This window comes from Triticum dicoccoides, chromosome 4A (assembly GCF_002162155.2).
Source record: "Triticum dicoccoides isolate Atlit2015 ecotype Zavitan chromosome 4A, WEW_v2.0, whole genome shotgun sequence".
NCBI classification, from domain to species: Eukaryota; Viridiplantae; Streptophyta; class Magnoliopsida; order Poales; family Poaceae; genus Triticum; species Triticum dicoccoides.
In genome coordinates, this window is record NC_041386.1 from 56,377,298 (window position 1) to 56,399,756 (window position 22,459).

The following is a 22,459-nucleotide window of genomic DNA, read 5'->3' on the forward strand; positions in this document are numbered from 1 at the left end:
CCTTCTCCTCGCCAGGGGCGGATATGGGGGCGCCCGGACGCGTCGGGCACGCCCGCCATGTCGACCCAGCCCACCCCGACCCCACTCCGTCCCCATAAATATTCCCAATCCGAAAATCCTAGCTCACTCCACTCTCGACCCGTCTCTTCTTCTTTCCTCCGATTTCTCCTATTCGATCCACTCCAGTAACTGCTGTGACCATGTCGAGCGCCGACAGCTACTTCTGCTCTGACTCCGACGAGGACCTAGCCCTCTGCATTGCCCTCAAGAGGTCCAAGGTGGACACGGGTGTAAGTTCTAGATCGGCCTCGCCTCTTCCCTGTCGTTGCAGTGAGGAAGCGGTGCTGGCTCCTCCCGGCCCGTGCTTAGCGCCGCGCGGGCTGCGTAGTCCATGCTTCCCCCACGCTGTCCCCCGTCCCTACCGCGGGCAGCGGTGGGTGCTTGTGCCTGCCTCACCGGCCCGGACACGCACGCATGAGTCAGAGGTGCGCGCCGCTTGCTGCGAGAGGCAGCCGGCAAGGGAGAGGGACGCGGTGGAGAGCTCTGTCCGCTGCCGCCGCGGCTTACCCGTGGAGCCTGATGAGGACGAGCGGCTCCTCGTGCGGGTCTACCCCCGATCGCTTACGACGTCGGAGACAGATGCTCGGCGGCTCCACCGGAAGAATGCGAAGGTTCTCTAGCTAGCTATATCGAGCAGTTCGAGCGCGAGGCCAGGGAGAAGGCAACAGAGGTGGCTCGGCTGGCGAAGCTCAAGCGGCAGTAGGACCGGGCCGTCCGGCGCCTCAAGGCCTCCTCATCGTCTCCTCCTTCTCCTCCTCCGATGGCTCCTTGTCCGATGACTCGGATGATCCTCCACCAGCCGCCGGTGGCTATAGCTGCGCCGGCGACCGGAAGGGGAAGGGGCTGCCCCGGAAGTGGTGAAGATCCGCTTTTCTTCACTTTAATTTCAAGTTTAAAATGTAGTTTCAAGTTGTCCGTCGTTCATGTGAACTTTGGTGGTCGTTTGAACATTTGATCTTTTGGTAAAAGTAATGGCTTGCCTATGTTCGTTTGTTTATCTATGTAGTTCGATCGACATTGCATGGTTCAGTATAAATATAAAGGATCAGATATAAGATACACGGATGTAGACGAAACTATTTGAGGAGTGCCCGCGGGCACGGGCGTTTGAGAGGTTCCTTTACACGGCCGTTGATGCTCCTCCGATATTATGTGGGACGGATGGAGTAGTTTTTTCTTTCCCTATATTTTTTCTACTCTTTTTTTTGAGGGACTCCTCCCGGGCTGAACCAAGTCGGTTTGTCCCCCTCCCTCTCAACCTCCACAGCCGAACTGAACTTCTGAACCCCAAGGGTTCCGCTGCCCGGCCCTCCCACCCTCGCGATGGCGGCTGCTCCTGCCGCCGTCGCAGCCGCTGCGGCCGCCTCCATATCCTTGTTTGCGTACTACCTCCTCTTCGGCAGGAGCGGGTCCAAGTTCCCATGGACCCGCACCACCGGCGCGGACGACCGGAGGACGCGGCGGAAGGGCCTCGTGGAGGCCGTCGGCAACACGCCCCTCATCCGCATAAACAGCCTCTCCGACGCCACCGGGTGCGAGGTATATTCGTGGGGTATCTCCTGTGTGCAGCTCCGCTTTGCTGTTTCGGTCTAAGTATTGAGGTAGTGAATTTGGTATTCGAACGGGCTGCAGATTCTGGGGAAGGCCGAATTTCTGAACCCGGGAGGCAGCGTGAAGGACCGCGTGGCGGTGAAGATCATCGAGGAGGTAATTTGTGCAATTTGGTGTATAATCAATGTTACTCCCTCTGTTCACTTTTATAAGGACACTTCAGACAGCGTGCAAAACAGCTCAATTTCAGTTGTCTGAAACGACCTATAAAAGTGAAAGGAAGGAGTAGTTTATAGAAGCCAGAAGGGGAGAAGTGTGAAGTAGATAGAGTTCGTGGTGTTTCCGCAATAAAAAAAAGATAGAGTTCGTGGTGAGAAGTTCCTGAGCGATTCATGCAATGTTGGTCACGACCACATGTTTTTTAGACATTTGGGAGGTCATGTTCATGTGGCGAGTTCCTCCTTAATGAAGGATATGCTTATTGGAAATTTTAAGTATAGTCCTAGCATATGTACCCTTTTATATGTTATGAGTTGCTAAAGGAACAATCACAGTTGTTCTGGAACAAAGCATTCATGGAAAGCACCATTCAGTTATGACTTGTGAGTTTCAAGTATAAAAGAGAAGGGATTTTGAATTGTGCTTTTTTGGCATGAAATGCAAAAAAGTAGATGATAATATCGAATTACTTCCTTGCATACTTGGATCTAGCTAAATTATTTACATTTCAATGGATGAGGCATGAGATACGTTGTTGATATTCAGTTTTTGGTACAGTATATTGATCTTATAGAAATTTATTTTATCTTTTGACTTAACATGACACTGGGATTTTTATGGTGATTAGGCTCTGAAATCTGGGGATCTTGTCTGTGGTGGTGTAGTAACAGAAGGGAGTGCCGGCAGCACGGCTATTAGCTTGGCCACTGTTGCTCCTGCTTATGGCTGCAGGTGCCATGTTGTTATTCCTGATGATGCTGCCGTTGAGAAGGTATGGAGGTTCTGTTATGTTCGAGAATTCTTGGTGTACTAATTAGGACATTCTGCTGCCGTAGCACCCTGAATTTCTACTTGAATTGTCTTGTTGTACTATAATAAGATGAACTAATTTAGATCAGACCAGCTAGACCGGGTCTGAAATCAGGTTCTCAATGGGCCCAAGACCTATCACAAAAAATAAATCAAGATAACACCATAGGATTGTATTTCCAAGTATCAATATTCTGGGGTTCAGGCCTGAGCTTCCGGGACTGGTCTAGACTTGAGCCTGCCCTTTCAAGGGTGTGGGGTTTTTCAGGCCTGGTTGGATATTTTAGATGCTCCGGTGGGAATTTCTCCTTCCAATGTTGCACAGTATTTCAATCCTGTTTGTTGCTTATGTTCCTGCTATGTAGTTTTACTCAAAAGATTGCTTTCCAGTCTCAAATAATTGAAGCGCTTGGAGCTACCGTGGAACGAGTGCGTCCTGTTTCAATCACTCACAGAGACCATTTTGTCAATATTGCAAGAAGAAGGGCATTGGAAGCCAATATAGCATCAGCACAAAGGGAACCTAATGACATACAAACTAATGGTTCAGCCTATGTTGATACTAAAACGCTGAACTCCAAACAAACTAACGGTTCAGCACATGCCAGTTCTGAAGTGCCTGACACTGGCAAATGTTGCCCTAATTCTGATTCGAAGGGAGGTTTCTTTGCTGACCAGTTTGAGAATATGGCAAACTATCAAGCGCATTACGAATGGACTGGTCCTGAGATATGGAAGCAAACTAAAGGGACTGTTCATGCCTTTGTTGCTGCCGCTGGTACTGGCGGTACGATTGCTGGAGTTTCACGATATCTTAAGGTTTGTATGCTTATTATTGTCTTTCTTCTATATATGTTTTCTTCTTGGGTCAACTAATTTTTTATTGCTATGATATTATTTACTTAGGAAATGAACAGAAATGTCCGATGCTTTTTAATGGATCCACCTGGATCTGGTCTGTTTAATAAGGTAACTAGAGGGGTTATGTACACAAAAGAGGAGGCTGAGGGCAAAAGGCTGAAAAATCCTTTTGACACTATTACTGAAGGAATTGGAATCAACAGGGTCACAGCAAATTTTATGATGGCAGAACTGGATGGTGCTTACCGGGGAACAGATAGAGAAGCTGTTGAGATGTCAAGGTACATACTTTCTGAGTTTAAATTTTTATTGACCAGCAGTTATGGAATAGCTATGCATACGATTTTGGTGTGCGATTCCTGTACTATGCAGTTCCAAGCCACACAATTTTGAAGAATGACTCAATCTATTGGTGTAGGCGTTTTTTCGTACTGAGATCGTATATAAATTGTCATATGCACAGCGTTGTTCTAGCAGTTATTATCTGAAAGAGAAACAATAATTTGTTTAGTTGTATAGAATACATCATTTTTTTACTGCAGTCCGCCTTTAACTGATCAACCAATTAGCCTGATCTTGTAATATTTCCCTACAACTTAAATACATGTTGACAATATTATCTCTTGGGTTATTGGGTCCCTTGACCCCTCAAAAAATAAAGAAAAATGAGTACACATCCCACCCTTTTCTCAAACTCCAGTAGAAGCCTCAATCGTCATTTGTTAAGCATGTTTTTAGAACCAATATGAAGACTTACATACTCCCTCCGTTCCTAGATATAAGGTGTATAGTTTTTGGAGAAAAAAATGCGGACTATAGGGTGTATTGCCTTTGTTGTCAATTTTACCCCTCCACCGATCAGCTCACACACATGAAATCCCTAGAAAAAAGGAGATGATTTATTTAGAAGACTCCCACCCATGATTTGAAGGGGAGCCTTGGCACAGCGGTAAAGCTGTTGCCTTGTGACCATGAGGTCACGGGTTCGAGTCCCGGAAACAGCCTCTTGCAGAAATGCAGGGAAAGGCTGTGTACTATAGACACAAAGTGGTCGGACCCTGCGCAAGCGGGAGCTACGTGCACCGGGCTGCCTTCTTTTTACTCCCAGCCATGATTTCATGTGTGGGAGCTGATTGGTAGAGGGGTAAAATTGACAACAAAGGTTATACACTGTATATTCCGTTTTTTTCTCTCAAAAATCTATACACCCTATATCTAGGAACGGAGGGAGTATTTATTTAATCACCTTAGACGTGATAGTTGATGGAAAGTTCGCCGTTGTTCATTCTTCTATCTTACCAAGTATGTTACTGAACTGTGAAAATACTTCCATCCATCTGACCTCAGTTACTTGAAACATTAATTTAGGTTTCTGCTGAGAAGAGATGGACTATTTGTTGGGAGTTCTTCAGCCATGAATTGTGTCGGGGCTGTAAGAGTTGCCCGGGATTTAGGTCCAGGACATACAATTGTGACAATTCTCTGCGACAGTGGGATGAGGCATCTAAGCAAGTTCTTCAATGATGAATATTTGGCCAATCATGGGTTGACACCAACTGCTACTGGTTTGGAGTTTCTTGATCAGTAAAAACTTCACAGGGGAATGCATGATTTCAGCAATTTTGTCATTCTTCGTTGTCCGTCTTGAAAACAGTTGACGAGTGAACACCGAGGCGCCGAAACATTCCATCTAACAAGGGAACTGTTGGCTCCAGATAATGGACCTCAAATTTTATGGCACCCTGATCGAAGGTTCCTCTGGAAGATATAGTTATGTACTTTAGAGTAGTTGTCATAGCCATTTAGTAGGGGTTGGGATAGCCAACCATTCAGACTGTTCTACACTGCAAATCTTCTTGTTTTTCTTCAGGCTGTTGTACACTGCTCAAGTCACCTGTTCATCTATGTATACGCAGTTATTTAGTATACAATCATCTATGCTACTACTGTCTTGGTTCTCTGAGATGGCAGCACACATCAACTAGTCTGCGATAAAAACCATTGTAGGTGTTCTAACAGATCATCGCATGCATCATGCTAATGGTAAGAGTACTGAAAAGAACTGGTATTCTTTAGTCATGAAAGTAAACAGAAACATCTGTCACCAGAAGGGTGATTATGAATATTTCAGAACACCCACAAGTTATGCCAAATCAAAAAACAAATAAATCCTATGTACCTCCTCCTAGATTGTGCATCCTACACGGCCACTAGTTCTGACGACTTTTTCGCCTCCAGCCAGTGCTTGGCAGCAACGCTCGTCGTCAGGAACCAGCCGGCCTTGTCGGGAGCGCCATGGAAGGGCGCGTCGAGCTCCTTGAGATGCGACTCGAACACGGAGGCCAGCCCTTTGTCAGAGTACATGTTCCTCCCCTCCCCTGTGTGGATTCCGAGCAGCGGTGGCAGCTCTTCTCCGCTCTGAAGCGTCGTGTACAGGTCGTTCATCCAGACATGGAGAGTGGTCAGGGCAGCGCCGACCGAGAGGCCTCTGAGGTGCAGCGACCACTGCGTCTGCGTCCTCGTCTGCACGTTGCTGTAGATGCCGAGCTGCAGCGCGGCGTCGAGGAGCGCGCAGGCTTTCTCCATCTGCCCCAGGTTCACGCACAGGTCCATCAAGCAGTTGCAGTAGGGCATCTTCACCACGCCACGGACGCCGCTCAGGATGCCCCTAGCTGCCTCCTTGAAGGATTCAGTGGAGGCTTTCCTGTCCGCCAGGAGCTTCACCACGGTGCCAAGCTCGGCATTGCTTCTGTCGATGCAGTCAACCACCTTGCCGAGCTCCTCCACCGGCGTATCCGCTGCCACGGTAAGAAGGCAGCCGCAGAACCGGTCGTCGGGCGTGATTTTGAGGTCCTCTAGCATGCCGAATGACCTGACAACGTCGTCGGTGCATCCCGCTTTACCGTAGCACCGGATGAGCGAGGTGAGGATGAAGATGTTGGGCTTGAAACCTGCCTCTGTCATCTCCTTCAGTATGGCCTCTGCACCAGGGACATTGCCAGTGCAGGAATATAATGTCACCATTGATGAGTAGGTCCAGCTATCAGGCTTGCACTTGGTGTCCATGGACGACTTCATGTCTCTGAAGATCTCCTCGGCCTCGTCGACGTAGCCGATGTCGGCGCACATTGACAGGAGCATGTTGTACAGCACCACGTCGATGTCCATCACCTCGTCCTTCGTCTTCCGGTACACGATCATCGCGTCCTCACCGTAGCGTGCCCTGGTGTACGCCTGCAGGAGACAACAGTAGGTTGCCCTGTTGGGCTGCACCTTCTGGCTGACCATCTCTCTGTGGATGGTCTTCACTACCCACGGCCGCATGGCACGGCCCATGGCGTCCAATACGGTGTTGTACACGACCAGGTTTGGCTTGACGCCGACGGCCTTCATTTCCTCAAACACGTTGAGCGCGCCGTCGAAGTTGCCGCTGGTCGAATGCACCTTGATCACCGTGGCGCATATGACAGGGTCGAGCTGGCATCTCTCAGACCTGGCACGGTCGTACAAGCGGAGTGCCATCTCGGCGTCCCCGGCGCGGCCGTACGCGTCGATCACGACCGAGTACGTGAGCATGTCCGGCGAGCACCCCGACTCCGGCATCTTCTCGAACCACTCCACGGCCTTGCCGGGCGGGCCGCAGGCGCGCGCGCAGCTGATGACGGTCGAGAAGGTGGTGTTGTCCGGCTGCACGCCGTCCCGCAGCATCGCGTCCCAGAGCGCCTCCGTTTCGCTCCAGCGCCGCCGCTTGCGCAGCACCTTGAACACGACGTTGTAGAGGATGACCTTGCTGCGGACATCCGCGTTCTCCAGGAACCAGCGCAGCGCGAGCACGGCGGTGGCCGGGTTGCCGGCGGCCGTGTTGAGCACGATGGCGGCGTCCTGCTCGGAGGGGGTCTCGGGGAAGGCGGCCTCGAGCGCGGCGGCGACGGGCGCCTCGGCGGGCTCGCACGCGGCGAGCGCTGCAGCCGCGGCGGCGAGGCGGGCCCGGCGGCCGGATCCGGCGCGCGCGCGGGCGAGTTCGGCGGCACGCGGGCTGTTGGGGTTGACCCAGAGGAACCTCGCAGTGCTGGAAATCTTGGGATTCTGGCCCGGGTCGGAGGGAGGCGCCGGGTCCTGGGGCGGCGAGTCCTGGACGGAGACATGTGCGGCGGCCGGCGAGGCGGAGGAGGAGTGGTTCTTGGGCTGGAAGGAGAGCGAGATTGGGCGGTGCGGCCATGAGAGGAAGGAGGAAGGGGACGACGGGCAGATAGGTAGGGAAGCCATCTCGCTGCTCTGCCCCGCTCTGCTCTCCTGTGGGTGGATTGTGGGGTGCCCACTGCCCAGAGCTTCGCTTCGGTTGGGGAGTGACGACGCGACTGTGTCTTGCTGTCAGCAAGTGGGGTCGAGATGCCAGGGACACCTCGCGTCAGAGCGAGGCGAGGCGCTCTTCCCGCCGCTCCTCGTGAGGTGAGACCCCAAACTGCCAAAGTACACACGAGACACGCCGCGCCGCGCCGCGTCCCTCGCACTCCACCGCCGCGGCGGCGCCACCGCCCCGGGCTCGCCTCCCTCGCCGACCGACCGGCACCTTCTCATCCTCACCGACTACCCGCCGGGCTCCTACCCGCGCCTACCCCGCTCGACGCGTTCCCGAACTCCTCTCGAGCCCACCACCGCCGCGGCGGCGGGATCGGCGTCGGATTCACGCACGCCGTCCATGCCACCGAGCCGTGCGGTGCAGCCGCTCCCGCGTGTGATCCTGCGCGGCCCGGTCGTGCACTGGATGGATCGCGTCGAAGCGTGGGCTGCCATTGCCTGGCCTCGGGCGTGTGATTTACCCGGGCAAAGTCGTCTTCTCTCACGAGGGCGCGGTAGGTGTTCGACGAAATAGACGAGCCCGGAGTTTCTCCCCGGGATCAATCGTGTTTCAGGAGCTTCTAGTGCTCGAGAGTGGCTTACCTGCAGCTTTGTGTTCCATGGTCGCAGGTTCTGTACGGCGCGCGACTGAATTTCAGGGCATGATGCATCAGTGACCAATTTCTAGCACAAAGCTGCCCAGTTATACAATCTGCAGTTCTGCCCAGGTACTATGGACGGGAGAGCCAGTTTTGAGCCTTTGCGTTTGTTGTTTAGGATGCTACTTAGTCTTGTAGCAAAGATGTTGATGTTTGTACCATTACAAAGTAAGCTTCAGTTAGCTAAATATAAACCATTCTGATGGTAATGGTACCTCCGAATGATACATTATATGTTATGTGTAAAACTCACAGAAATGGTAGGCCTATATTAGTAGGGAAGTTACGCAAACCAAATAGTTCCTACACACAGAACTGCCTACATGATGTGAGCCAAGGATGACGTTAGCCGATCTTTATTAAACAGAAGGGAGAGTTTACAGGTACAATACTTAAATGGTTGGGATTCCACTTCCGTTCATGTCGTTTCCCCAAATCAATGAGCCTGTATGTTCATAGAAACATATGTGCTTATGTAACGAAAGTTTTGATTGTAAATTGGGGTGAGTAGCGTGCATTGACGCCTCGATTCGGGGCTCAAAATTTCAGTCTCCGAGTTCCTCTTTTTTTTTTTGAATTTTGTTTCTCTTCCTTTTCATCTCATTTCTAGCTGAGCCTTGTGCTTTTTATGGTACTTGCTGCCCTATAGTCATCAAGCATAGTATCAATTGTAACCTTTTCTTAAATTGAGCAATTTTTCTGACCAATATTGTTACCCTCTGAGTTTTATTCCCTTGTTTTAATTCTTTTTATCCATTTTACAAACGTAGTGACATACTTGAAGGAAGAAAACTTAATGGAAAACAAACTTCTAGAATGGTAGAGAAGTGACAGGACAGATACTTGCTATTTTTTTGAAGCTCATGATTTTTTTGGAATCAGTGCACAGTAACAGCAAGCACCCATATAACTCTTTTCTTTTGCGTGGAAGCACTCATATAACTGCTGCATTATCAGCTGTGTGTGCATAAAAACCATTGGAGATCATCGCTGCCGTAGAACCAGAGCATGGATACAGGAGTCAAGGTAGTAGGATTGTTAGAGATCACGAGCACAATTTCGTTCCCAGAGGTTCGTTATCTCAAATAAAGCACTAAATGGTATCACTGTAAGTGGAAATCGATAATATTTCCACTTCTCTAGTACTCACTCAAATTGAAATTACATGATAGAGAATGAAAACTGGCATAACAAGTTGGGTGGGACCCTGCTGAACATTCAGATTCGGGTATCATACAATGCCCATACTCTCAGGTAGCCAATCAGCCACAGTTCATACCTCGCTTCAACAACAGTTCTGGTAGTAAGAAATGTGAGGGTTCTGGTTCAACTATAACGTTCAATTCCAAGTAGTCAGATTATTTTTCATTGTACTGGAGAATCGGGCTAAGTGGTGTAGTCGATTTGTGTAAGAGATCTTTCTATGATCATGAAAGAATAGTTCTGTAATATACAATGTGTGGGCTGTCCAGTGTTAATAACTTTTAAACTTAAAGCTAGAAGCATTATCGCTATGCAATCTTTCATCTAATTATTTCAGCCAGTCAAGCATGAACTCATGTTTGTCATGAATATTGCAGGCTGCAAACACTGGGGAACGTCATCACAAGGTTTGTACGTCTTTAAGTGCCCTTTGGGAACAACATGTCAACTCATTCAGTCTGTGAAGTTCCCCTTTTCTGTTTGGTACACTCATGGTTAAATATTTCTATAGTAGCATAATACAATGAATGCATGGAATGGTGTTTGGTGTTCCCAAATGGATGTGTGTTGGTCATGATGTTGTCCACCACTGGTGGTTCTCATGATGGTGCTCATTAAAAGGACAATCTTAAATTGCTAATCCTTTTGTGGAAAAATTGTTTACCAAGTTCACCTAACAACTAATGTTGAAGTTGGTAAAATTATTTTTTTCTATTCCATTACATACTATTAAATTTGAATACATTCATGCAGAAACTATTTCACTATTTGTAGTTGTACCGGTGTGTGCTTCCGCTATCTTACCTATATAATGTTTCTTGGGAATTAACATATGTGCCCATTCTCTCACCTCATGTAACTTTTACTACATTTTATTCCAGTTCTATTTTTCATCTTTGAGTCATTGTCATCCTTCATGTTTGGGTCTATGAACTAAGGACTAAGTAATGTTTGTGCTACTTTATTTCATTGCTATTGTACATTTGACCAAACTTTAGTATTGGAGACACGGAACATTTTCTCATCTAGAAATATTTACCAAAAAAGGGAAATGAAAGGAGAGTAGCAGCAAATAGATGTGTGACTTGCACATTGGATTCCGTGAGTTGAGGCAGTAAGGAGCATGGGCCCAAGTTTTTTTTGGTGTCTTGTGAGCATACATGGTACTTTCTGTACCAATGGTGTATTTCCACATACGATATATATATGCTTGGTTTGCCTGACTGCGTGAGAATGAATATTCAGTGGCTACTTATGTATGCATGTGAAGTCACATTCGTCGATTTCAGATAATTTGCATTATTTCCGCCACTTTAAAATGTGTTGTCCTGAATAATGCAAAGCAAATAATTCATTGGCTTTAACATCCCATCTGAAAAGCATAATATTAATCTGTGTGCTATGGTACCTAGACTGGCCCATCTAGGCCCAACAGGTTCAAAGTTGCTGATTTACGTATCTTACGAATCTGACTTAAAGTGATAATATCGGGTCACACAAGTTTTAGGGCTTGAAGCTTTATAAGTTTGATATTACTGAGGATTTATAATTTTTAATAGAAGAGACATTATTTAAGTCTAGCAGAGCATGCCATCTGAACTTTAATCTACACTTTATTCCAGGAAGTTATGAGTTTCCTTAATCAGAGTAGTTCTTGTCACTGTGCTCATATTTACCTGATATCTTCTCTTCTTCTGTTTTCGAACTGACGCTGGGGGATTATCGGATTAGTTGGTTTCCCCTATATGCCTGCAGAGCAGAATACCATTTACTGTGGACGGGCACACTCGCATCACATCGGTCACTCTACTCAGTTTTAACTGACATGTTTATTCTGTTTTTTAACTGATGTTGGGGGCTGCGTTTAATCGACCAATTATTTGGTTTTCTTGTAGGGAATGCTGGATGGAACACCAGTTGCTGTAGACGGGCTGCACACGCATCACATCGGTCGTCCAACTCCAGTGTACGGCACAAGGCACATGGGCGCCTGTCCTTGTGGAGCACGGCCATTACAGGCTCATGCTGAAACTAAGGTTAGCAGTTGCAAACTCTGACCTGGAAAACTGCATGGGTGATCTGTTTTTTTGCGAGCTGGAGCTAGAACAATACATAGACTTCGGTGTCAGGAGGCCTGCCGTGTGTGTTCCTTGCATGGTGATGCCTGTTTAAGTGCCCAGCTTTTTTCGTGACCAGATGAACCAGAATTTAACTGGTGCAGTCTGCGCCAAAGCCTGCCATTGCATCAATAATACGAGCATTGTACGTACAGACTGTAGCATCTTCCTCGCCAGCCTAATTGAATCTGTGAAGGCCTTAGTCTGGGGCTCACAGGTTGGCTCCTGCATGCCCTCAAGTTTTCAGAGTTCAGAGCTTCAGACCTCCGGCCCAGTCCCTACTCATCTTCACGTCAAATTAAAGAAATGCACCCTGTAACTGATACATTAGAATTCGTTTCCTGGCCCCGTGCAATTTAGAATGGACGCGGTGTTCCTGTGCTGCGGTGGCTGGTGACCAACCTATTTAGCCTTTTTCTTTTTTCAGACGAATATCTAGCCTGCTTACACATAGCTAGGGTTAGTACTGATAGGTTGATTGGCTATGTATATGCAGTACAGTACACTAGTTAAAATGGCTGGGAAATCTTGGAGGTAAATAAAGGCTCGCTGCCCGGCGAAGGACTTATGTACGGGAGGGAGGGACCTCTATGTACAGGATGTGATGCACATTCAAAAGCCTATCTGCTTAGTATAACATGGGTATGTGGCTAGTATGTACGGTTGCAAACACAGCAGCAAGAGACATACTGGGATAACTAGGGCTGCCATGCATCTCGATCTAGTCTTGGGAACTGTTGGAGATGAACGGGAGGTATAGTAGTATACGTAGGATTGATGGTGATGTTATATCTGTTGGAAATATGCTCAACATGTATTCTCATGGACTCATAGGCCCATATGTACACACGTATAGGTGAGGAAAATGCACAGAAAACCCCTTATACACTTGAAAAAATACAAAGGATGTTCACGGCTGTATAACAACACCCCCCTTCCCATCCTTAGTTTGGAGAGATAGAACCTATGGTGTGCTCTAGTCTGGGCCTTGTGAAGAAATCTGGACAAGGGATGCCTACAATCTATATGAGAGCGCCGTACGTGTATGATCTCAGACAGTGGCGGACCCAGGGAAAAAATGAAGGGTGTGCACAATTTGAAAAAAATCTGCCTAATCTAAGTGTCATATCATATATGGCAAAAGAATAACACAAATAGCTCAATCAAGTCTCACAATATTACGTTTCAGTAAATAATTTCAAATTTGCAAAATTACAATACAAATAATTATGAAAGAGACACAAGAATACCTTTGGTTTGCCCTTCAGCTGCAACCTTCTTTATTTGAACTCATGTTTTCAACCAAATGGACATAATATTACCAATCCTCTTTGTCTTGAGTTATGCAAGTACAACAAAACAAGAGGTGTCCAACAATTACAACAAAATGGTGACGGTTGTTTGTTCAAAGGATAAATAGTTTTTATGTCATTAAACAAACAAGAATGTGGGCTTAAATGGACTGCAATGTCCTATTTTCACGGACTAGAGGGCAACTGATGCGGGTGATCTATGCATCCAGCTGGTCAATGGCAAGCATTTCGGGGCGGATGGCCGGTGGAGAAAGGAGGGGAAGGGACCGGGCGACAATGCGAGCGGCCGAGAGGAGGGAAGAACGGGCAGCGGCGATGTCCAAAACGCAGACGAGCAGTCGAGATGAGTGATTAGGTTTGGATGGCTGGCTCCCGCATTTGTGTCCGTGGACTGATCCTGATTTGTCCATGGACAAATGCGGCAGAAAATTTATGGGTCAACGTTGAGAATATCAAATCTTGTTATACCTAGATTTTCTTTCCCCTCTCGCAAGGCGATTAGGGAAAGCCTTCCTTCCTTCGATCTTCACCGGCGAGTCCGTGCATTTGCCTCCCCTTCGCCCGCCGCTCCGGCAGCCGGTGGAGGGGAGGGGATTTCTCGTGTCTCGAATCCCACTAATAGATAGGTATGATTTTAGTCCTCGCAGGGGCGGCGTTTGGACGTATGGCGGTGCTTCTTCATCGAGTCAGTCTTCCGGGCTACGACCCTCCTCAAGTTTGTCCGTTGGGACGGATTAGACGGAGCTCCGGCGTAGATCCCTGCCAGTTTCTCGGGGCGGCGAGGTTAGGTTTTCTTGTCGTGCGCACGCAACGGCGATATTTGGTGTCAGGTTCTTCAGATCTATTAAAGGATTCAACGGCGATGGCTGCGGCTCTGGGGCGCTTGTCCTTAGGGGCACGTGCACGAATACTTCCCAGCTGTCATTGACAAGGTCAGACCGGCTCCGGTAGGGAGCGGCGGCTCGTTCTGGCGGCGGCTGGTCATTCGGTGGTCCATGGACCTCGATGTAATTTTTATTATGCTTGAGGTGTTTTGTACTTCCGATGAATCTTTATAATTGATTTGATCCTTTTTGCAAAAAAGAAACGTTGGAAATATCCCGTGGTAGATCGAGATTGTCTCGAAAAATAAAGTGGTAGATTCAAGAATCCTAATTTCTTTTCTTTTTTTTGTTTGCAATCTACACGAGTCGCCCCTAGAGTTCTCGTTGAGTTGATCGATGGAATTGATCTAGCTAGCTTCTTCCGGGCGCATGTATGTATAGGAGTCTTTGGCTGGATACACACGTAGTGCTGATAGTAGAAAAATCAATCAAGCTGCTTCTATGGTTTGCTAGATTTGCATGTACGTGTACGGCTTCAGATGAATTAGTTATAGTACTGTAAAACCAACAAAATCAGGAAAATATGACATATAGTGAAAAATATCTGCAAAATGCTGGGTGTGCCACGGCACACCCGGCACACCCTCTAGGTCCGCCAATGATCTCAGACAAGAAAAGCGCAAGAGACAAAAAAAAATACAATCAAGAACAAGTTGCGGCGTTCAGAAGAAAACCTAGGGTTCTGATATCATGTTAGAAATATGCAACTTGTATTCCCGTATGGCCATAAGCTAGCAACTATACACATGCACGTGTGATAAATATGCAGAAAGCCCCTTATACAACAGAGAAATATAGTATACTCATCTATAAACATAACTCTAACAACCTTTAGTTATTTGTTCTTTTCCGGAAGAGGATTTGTGGCTCTCAGGTGCCACACACTCATATATGAATATAACATTAAAAAACATATTAGGATATTTCAAAAATAAATCTGAAAATTTGGGATATGAAACATGGGTGCCCGTTGAGTGTGTTCAGTTTCAGTAAAAAAGACAAAAAAATCGTATGTATAGAAAAAAATTGGATGTATCGTATGTCGGATCATAATTCCTGCATCGTGGATACCACGGGCACCCCTTCGCCGTGAAAATGAACACAGATGTAGAATGGGCACCCAAGTTTGATATCTCAAAATTTCAGATTTTTTTTTAAAAATGATATTTAAAAAAATGTTATTTTCATATAGGGTGCGTGGCACCCGGGTGCTCCAATGCATTTCCCTTTCTTTTCCCTTCTTTGCTCTCCTTAGCAACTAGCGAGTAGCTGTAGCTGCTTTGATTTTTGTTCTTACAGCTAGTGTTACTCGAGTTGCGAACAAAGACGGCGACTACTTGGCAATGCAGTGAGAATAATCGAGGTACTGTGGTCGGGCGGTATTGTATAAGGGGTTTTCTGTGGGCCTGCAGGCTAAGATGGCCGGGCGGTATTGGATCATCTTAGCCTGCACAGAATACACGTTTATGTTAGCTGGCCATTGCATTGGCTATTTTTACTCACCAGGTACTGTGGTATGTCTAAAAGTATACGTACAATGACATATTTCGTGCATGCAAGAAAAAAAGGTGGTGCTGCTAGCATTTTTGAATTTGTGTGGACAGTTCCTGTTTGCACGCAGAAGGGAGAAAACGACACTTCCTGAAGTCGCATTGGATCTATCACCAATAATAGTGTCAGGAACAGCACTGCTGCAGCAGCAACATCAAAAACGATACCATTGGACATTAAAAGCTTCAATGCAGGGCACACTCACTCATACCGATGATAATTAATCTGCCTTAGACCACTGGGTGCCAGCAAATCTGCTGCATGGTTTGTAAACATCCCTATTTTCTGGAAGCCATGTTTAATCGTACTTTCATCTACTGATGTAGCGTTAAGTAATGTTTCATTTTCCTGAAGCTATTCCCCACAGTACAAGTTCTTCTCACTTTTATGGGACTGGCGTACAGGCTAAGATGATCCAATACCGCCCGGCCAGCAAAACAGTACTTCGAACTAATTTGCACCTTGAGGTAAATACTCCACCCTAGCTACTCTCCTGTGAAAGAAGAGGAACATCATATAATCTCTGTACAGCCGGCTAATGACCTTCTTTTCTCTCTCAAAAAAAGATAATGACCTTCTTTCAGTTTGGACAATCTCACAAGAGTAGCACCCACTGCCTAGTCTGATCAGTAGACATTTACATAAGATATGAGCCTGACATCTCAAATCTCATACCTTAATAAGGGCGAAACCCTAGGACAAGATCCATGTATCGTTGCTTTCGTATTGCTAGCAGTACTAACATCTTAGATGGGTGTTGGGAAATAATTATGGGTGGCTAGCTTTCTGACTCAGGGAATATACTCATCATTTTGAGCTGTGATTTCTCATGTGCCTGGTCTGTCTGAACTCTGAACTCCTTATCCTTCCTGCTCCCCCTTCTCATACCTGTACTTTCCCTCGCCTATCTTTCTCTTGCATATATCTCTGCATGCACTTTACTGGTCTTTTTTAAATATAATATAGTTCACTCAAAAGTAGGCACATATTAAAAGACCACACGAGACATCGACCCTTTTTCTTAGGAATAGTACATTGTTTAAACCTGTATATATAGCTTAGCTTTCTAGATAGAGAGATAGGGTCAGCACTGTAAATACCTAGTCAACTTTAAGAAGTCAACTGTAATGGAATCATATAATATATATATTTTTAGTACGTGCAAACTATCTTGAATCAACACCAGAAAGCTGAATCTACCGCTATAAAGCTACAGCCTTTATATTGGGCATCCAAGTTGCAGCGGCAGTTTCTCACATATATATGAACGTATGTACTGGTTAAACCCCTGGTGGGGCTCAAAATATTTTAACATTTGCATTTGTGTGTGTATTCTTTCAGAACTTTATATGCGTTCACATGTATATTTGCTTAATTAAGCTGCAGGTTCATACAGACCTGTGGCAGCTAATTGATGACTGGCCATTATCTCAATATATATTAAAAATGAAAAGGTAAACTCCCACCAAAATGAAGATAACCTTCCTATAAATGGATGCTAGACTACAATCTGTTTTATTCATCAGTCTCTTCAAATTTATATTGTTACTCAGAAACACAAAAAAGCTGTTCATCACTTCTTTATGCCTAATAATTTGTACTGTTTGTTATCTAAATTGCGAGAAATAAAAATGTGTATCTGAATCCTAAAATTAATCACATGTATATATCCTACAGTTTTAGTGTGTAACTCAGCTTAACTGAACTGAAAGTGTTTCATAGAATTTGCAATTGAGTATAAAGTTGTCTTGCTGCATGAAAGTTATAAATCAAAAAGGTAAACCCTAATCATACAACCCATAATGTTCTTTATGTGCATGCAAATAGCAGGATCAAAGCTTTCATGGATGGACATATTACTCACGTGTCACGAGCCGCGAGTGGAAAAAGGTAATATCAGCCAGGTACGATCCGAATGCAGTAAAAGGGTAGTTTCAACCAAAGGAAAAGATTGGGAAATCAGTTCTCGGAGTAATAATAATCTACTAAAAACAACGGAGAAGGCACTTATAGATGCAAATCTAAGCTCACACCCTCGGGTGCTGCGGTGGTGGCTGGCTGCTCGCAAGCAGACTGACCTTGCGGGGAGAGCAGTAAAGAGGAAGAGGAGGGGGAGGCCGCCCCAAGAGAAGGGGAAGCTCTCTGCTCTTCTCCGAACATGTGCAGCGTGACCGGCCGCCGCTCTCCAGCCAACGGCATGCCCATGTTGCCATGCGCAGCCAGCGGCCTCCTCCACTGCGCCTCAGGCAGAGGGTTCCCGTTGATTGGCTGACCGACCGACCCGATCCCTCTGTAGAACTGCTGGCCATAGGAGATACCGCCACTCACCGTGGTCCATGACGGGTAGAATGTCGCACCGAAGCGGTGCTGCGGGTAGCCAAGGAGGTGGTGGTGGTGGTGCGCGCTGCCAGCAGCCGCTGCCGCTGCGGCCATCGCTGACTGCATCTGCACCCGCTTCGCGTGCTGCCGCTCGCGCTTGTGCGCGTTCTGGTGGCCGCCAAGCGCCTGTGACGTCGGGAAATGCCTGCAGCAGTAGTGGCACTCGAACTTGCGGTTGCTGTCCGGGGCGGCGCTTGCAGCGGTGATGGCAGCTCCACTGCTGCTCTGCGTGGTGGCAGAAGGGGTCGCGCTGCTGGCAGCGGTGGCTTCTTTAATTCTTCCCTCAGGCGATGCATGCGGGACGTCAATGCCGAAGAGACGAATGCCAGAGTTGGGGCTTTCTCGCGGAGGAGCGCCGGAGCGCAGGAATGGCAACTCGGAGAAGGACGCAACGTTGCCAAAGTCATGAGGCTCCCGCACGGTCGCAGCGCCACCACCGACACCACCTTCACCGCCTCCGCCTCCACCGCCACCCATGCAACCAGAACCAGGTGGATTGAGAAAGGCACAGAATTTCCTAGGCTATCTAGCAGCTCTTTGTGAAGTACAGCACAATGTCTCAGGCTCAGCTGCTAGTCTAGCGGCAGCAACAGTGAGTAGCTGTTGGGAGGAAGAGGAACCCCGGCCCTGAATATCATGGAGTTAAGGAGGGGGCCGGCCGGGGCATGAGAAGAGAGCCAAGGAGAGAGAAGGTATTAGGAATAGAAAGGGCAAGAAGAAGGTCTGGTGTTCATGTCGCTCAAAGGAGGAGTGCCAAATGTATAGAAGCGATAGGTTTCGCATCGCATGCTTGCTGAGGCGAATGGGGTACCGACGGATGGGGCAGGGTAATTGTCACCTTACTATCGTGCGTGGTTAGTTAGGAGGAGGTGGGGGCATCCTGCTGCTGCTAGATGGGAGGTGGATACATGCATCGTCCATGCATCCATGGTGATGTCGTAGTAAATTCTTGGGGAAGGGCTGGGGCCTTGTGGTTGGGGGAGCCCATAGTACACAATAAGCTCTGGCAAGTACTACTGCACTGCACTAGGAGGCTTTTGGGCTCTCCCACATAACAAACAAGTACCTGTCACTGAGTCTGAGGAAAACCGTCTCTCTCACTCCCTCACTCTCACGAGCGCTCTCTCTCTCTCCTCTCTCTTTTCTTTGCTTTCTTCATTTCTCTGGCTTTCATGCATGTGTAGGCATCAGTGAGTACGTGACAAGCTCTGAGCGTGGGCCTGTCGCTCTATATAGCAGCTATGTGGGGGTGGTACTGGCTGTTTTATGGGGGCTCTTTATAGCTGTTGGCTTCTTTACATCTGGAGCTGCAGGCTTGTGTTTGGAAGTGGTCCTGTCGTGCAGATCTAGTGGTAGCACCCTCCTTGTGGCTACGCTAGCACAGCTGCAGCTGCGTGACTGATCGATTTCTCTCGACCACCTCCAAAAAAAGACTATACCCTGCTGCTGTCTTAGTTTCTTATCTTGTTTGCTTTCTCTATTCTTAAGCTATACCTTATATGGGAGCGTCCTAAAATATCTGCCTACTCCTGTTTACCGCCTATTCATCTCAAAAGCTAACCAACTGCATCCATCAACTATCCTAGCTAAGCTTGCTTCTTGTTATTGTTAAGCGGCTAACCACACAGGAATCTTGTTGCCATGTTCACCTACCAAGCTATGTAGTACTAGTTACCTCGGAATATATATCGATCTACATGCAACTAGACGGTGCATGTGTGGCTAGGTTCATCATGCTAGGCTCTGCTTTGTTCTTTTGCTATAATGAAGCTACTCAGCACTCGCTTTGTTTTTTAGTCCCTACGATTAAAGCGAGGCCACCTGAGATAGCGGACACATGCATGATTTGCGGGTGCCTCTTGGATGATCAAAGAATAAAAATGTTACAAAAGCTTTTTCTCTGAGGTCACTCCCAATGATGTCACGTCAGAGGTATTTATAGGTGGTATCATAGGACTAAAGATGACATGGAGGGGAAATAAAGAGAAAATAATAGTAGTACAAAAAACTAGCTAGACCACATCATCACAGATGGTTTAGCATTGCCACTGACGAATTACTGGGTCCATGTATATATGCAACAATTGTAAGATTGGTATCATTTACATGTTCTAGGTGGCATGCGTATGGATACAGCAAAACAAAGGTCATTCGCAGCGCCTTTGTGAAGTTTTCATGCCTTCTAGAGACAAAACCTTGCGATTTTTTCTCCTGATCTCTACCATCACATTCCCCTGACATGTTTTCCATTTTTTCATAACTTTCCTGACCCCTCATTTGCTATTCTCTATTCCACGTTGGTTCATGCCTCTGGGGGCCCTTACTTCTTGATCACTGTACTTCATGCAATATGCTTAAACTATAGCCGCATGGATATATTGTAATTAAACAAACCGAGCACGTATGTGTTCCACAGGGTGGAAGAAAAGGCAGATGGCTGTTTCTCCGGCCGGCCAAGCTCCCACGTTCCAGGGCGATGGGGATTCTGCTGCACCAATGTGCGTGCTGTTTACATGGAAAGGTGTGCTCCTCCCATCAACAGACAACAACCTTTGTTTTTATGAAGCATAGCATCTTCCGTTAAAAGATCACCCAGGTGCTTTTCTCTCGTGAATAGATCCTGTGTCCATGTCAAGATATCATGCATGCCACTGCTGGAGATCGTTAGTATCTTTCCAAGACTAGGGAAGAATAGTACTCCCTCCATAAAGAAATATAAGATCGTATCACTATTTTAGTGATCTATATGATCTTATATTTCTTAACAGAGGGAGTAGTTGGCATCAGCTGTAAACGAAGCCACACAATGACCAGCACCTGCAGCCCGAACCACAATATATAGTTTGACTTGTTGTGTGCATAATATCATACAAAGACCGCGGGGGATCACTCTTCTGTTGTCTCTAAAAAGGATGGTTTAATTTGATGTGCTATTTGTCATCAGATCAGAATTTGCCGTATTCCAATAATTATCAAGAGGACTTGAATGTTTTTTTTTTTGCATGGAAGAGAACTTGAATGTGTGGCTGTTGGTTGGGACATGCAAGTTGGTACCTAGTACTTCCATGTTTATATGTGTACGTACGTACCTAGGGTTGAGTACATAGTGGTACACGTGCCTTGTTTGTGTGGAATTTTTAAAGCTGTTCACAGTATAGCGGTGACTGGTTTGTGGAACCAGTCAGTTGTTGCGTGTATGAATTCAAGATCTAGCAGCAGGGTCACTAGGTCCAGAATTTCGCGAACCGAATTATGCTGTGCGTCGTACTAGTGGCTAGCTAGTCGTACCAAATGATTCAGACAGACAGAATGCATGGTCGCTACTCGCTAATTATATTGATTGATTACGACTCTCTTGACCAGAACCAAATACGTACAAACCCTAGTGGTTGGTTACAGGTCTAGATCTCACCAGCAGCTAGCATTTCCAGCACTTGATAACCAGCTACTTGTGCTAATCAGAAGGGGACCTAATTTCTTTCGTCTTCAGAGAAGACGCCACCATCCTTGTCCACCTCTACTAGCAAGCCTTGCTGTTTTGAAAGTGGTGGCGGGTCCATGCGGCATAGGAGAAAAAATGGATCTTGTCAGTTTTGTTAGCAAGATCAAAGCCTGCTGCCTGTGCGAAATTTGCTCATTACTCCCGCTCGCTTTCTTTCGGAAAATGTTGCCTCATTATTCCTCTTTAACGATGGTTCTCGTGCATGCATGTGGGCAGTACATGTGGGTGTACTGACTTTTAACTGCGGCGTTACATGTGTTCCTACCAAAACAGCAACTTGATCATTAAGACGCGGGGCCTCCTCTATAATGATAAATTCAACAAAGTGGGGACTAAATCTTCTGTCTGCTGCCACTATATACGCTCTGAAGAAATATGCGACAAAACAAGAAATTTGGGAGCGGCGTTCTCCAAACTTTACGGCCATTTCCGCATGAACATCATATGAACCTGAAAAGTTTCTGAAGAAAGTTTCTAAACAATCTTTTCTGTGCCTGTTACGCAACAAGAAATTTGCAAGTGATGCTTCCTAAATTGGACCATATGTATGGCATATTTCCTGATCATATGAACCTGAAAAATTTCCAAACAAACTTAAGAGGTAGAGTTTTTACTTAGGGTGCGTGAATCATTTTCCTTGACTAAATACATAGCACCTTTTGATCAACTAAATATGGAGAGTCTGATTGCGCTAGATGTCCATGATGAACCTATATCTTACTGATCAGTAGCCAGTGCATGCGGCAGTGCCTATCCTTTGAGTACGAAGCTGATGATCATGCAAACTGAGTATGGTGGTCGCTTTACTGATGTTGTGATGCAGTGCCTGACTCGTAGGCAATTATTCTTCCTCTCATAACTGTGCACAGCTTCCCTCTTTATTCTGCTCCCTGCAGTTCCCATCCATCACCTTGGGCTTGTGAAACGTACGTACATCATCTTGGTTCACTCCACAGCTGCAGCTGCAGTGCAACCCTCCTGTTAGATGGCCGAGTAAGGTACGTACATGTCT

The 22,459-nt window shown here is 46.7% G+C and overlaps 4 protein-coding genes across 5 annotated transcripts; 2 read left to right on the plus strand and 2 right to left on the minus strand.

Annotated features, from left to right (window-relative positions):
• The first annotated feature begins 1,299 nt into the window (after window positions 1–1,299).
• LOC119284938 (cysteine synthase 2-like) lies at window positions 1,300–5,448 on the plus strand. Its single transcript, XM_037564124.1, has 6 exons — window positions 1,300–1,599; window positions 1,693–1,767; window positions 2,459–2,602; window positions 3,031–3,459; window positions 3,547–3,782; window positions 4,870–5,448. Exons 1-6 carry the CDS (start codon window positions 1,384–1,386, stop codon window positions 5,087–5,089), a joined length of 1,320 nt encoding a protein of 439 aa, XP_037420021.1. The 5' UTR covers window positions 1,300–1,383; the 3' UTR covers window positions 5,090–5,448.
• Window positions 5,449–5,551: 103 nt separating this feature from the next.
• LOC119284937 (pentatricopeptide repeat-containing protein ATP4 homolog, chloroplastic-like) lies at window positions 5,552–7,811 on the minus strand. The gene has a single exon (XM_037564123.1). The coding sequence runs from the start codon at window positions 7,765–7,767 to the stop codon at window positions 5,701–5,703; it is 2,067 nt and encodes a 688-aa protein (XP_037420020.1). The 5' UTR covers window positions 7,768–7,811; the 3' UTR covers window positions 5,552–5,700.
• A 173-nt stretch (window positions 7,812–7,984) lies between these two features.
• LOC119284941 lies at window positions 7,985–20,906 on the plus strand. 2 transcript variants are annotated; one of them, XM_037564126.1, is made up of 8 exons: window positions 7,985–8,354; window positions 8,470–8,567; window positions 10,079–10,108; window positions 11,597–11,737; window positions 15,971–16,033; window positions 17,397–17,470; window positions 20,362–20,466; window positions 20,563–20,906. In XM_037564126.1, the coding sequence occupies exons 4-8, from the start codon at window positions 11,600–11,602 to the stop codon at window positions 20,681–20,683; spliced, it is 501 nt and encodes a 166-aa protein (XP_037420023.1). In that variant the 5' UTR covers window positions 7,985–8,354; window positions 8,470–8,567; window positions 10,079–10,108; window positions 11,597–11,599; the 3' UTR covers window positions 20,684–20,906. The 2 variants fall into 2 exon arrangements, 1 of the variants encoding a protein (XP_037420023.1); XR_005139288.1 differs by lacking the exon at window positions 17,397–17,470 and having other exon boundaries at window positions 20,362–20,906.
• Window positions 16,084–18,750, minus strand: LOC119284939 (zinc finger protein 8-like). The gene has a single exon (XM_037564125.1). The coding sequence runs from the start codon at window positions 18,420–18,422 to the stop codon at window positions 17,574–17,576; it is 849 nt and encodes a 282-aa protein (XP_037420022.1). The 5' UTR covers window positions 18,423–18,750; the 3' UTR covers window positions 16,084–17,573.
• Window positions 20,907–22,459: the final 1,553 nt, after the last annotated feature.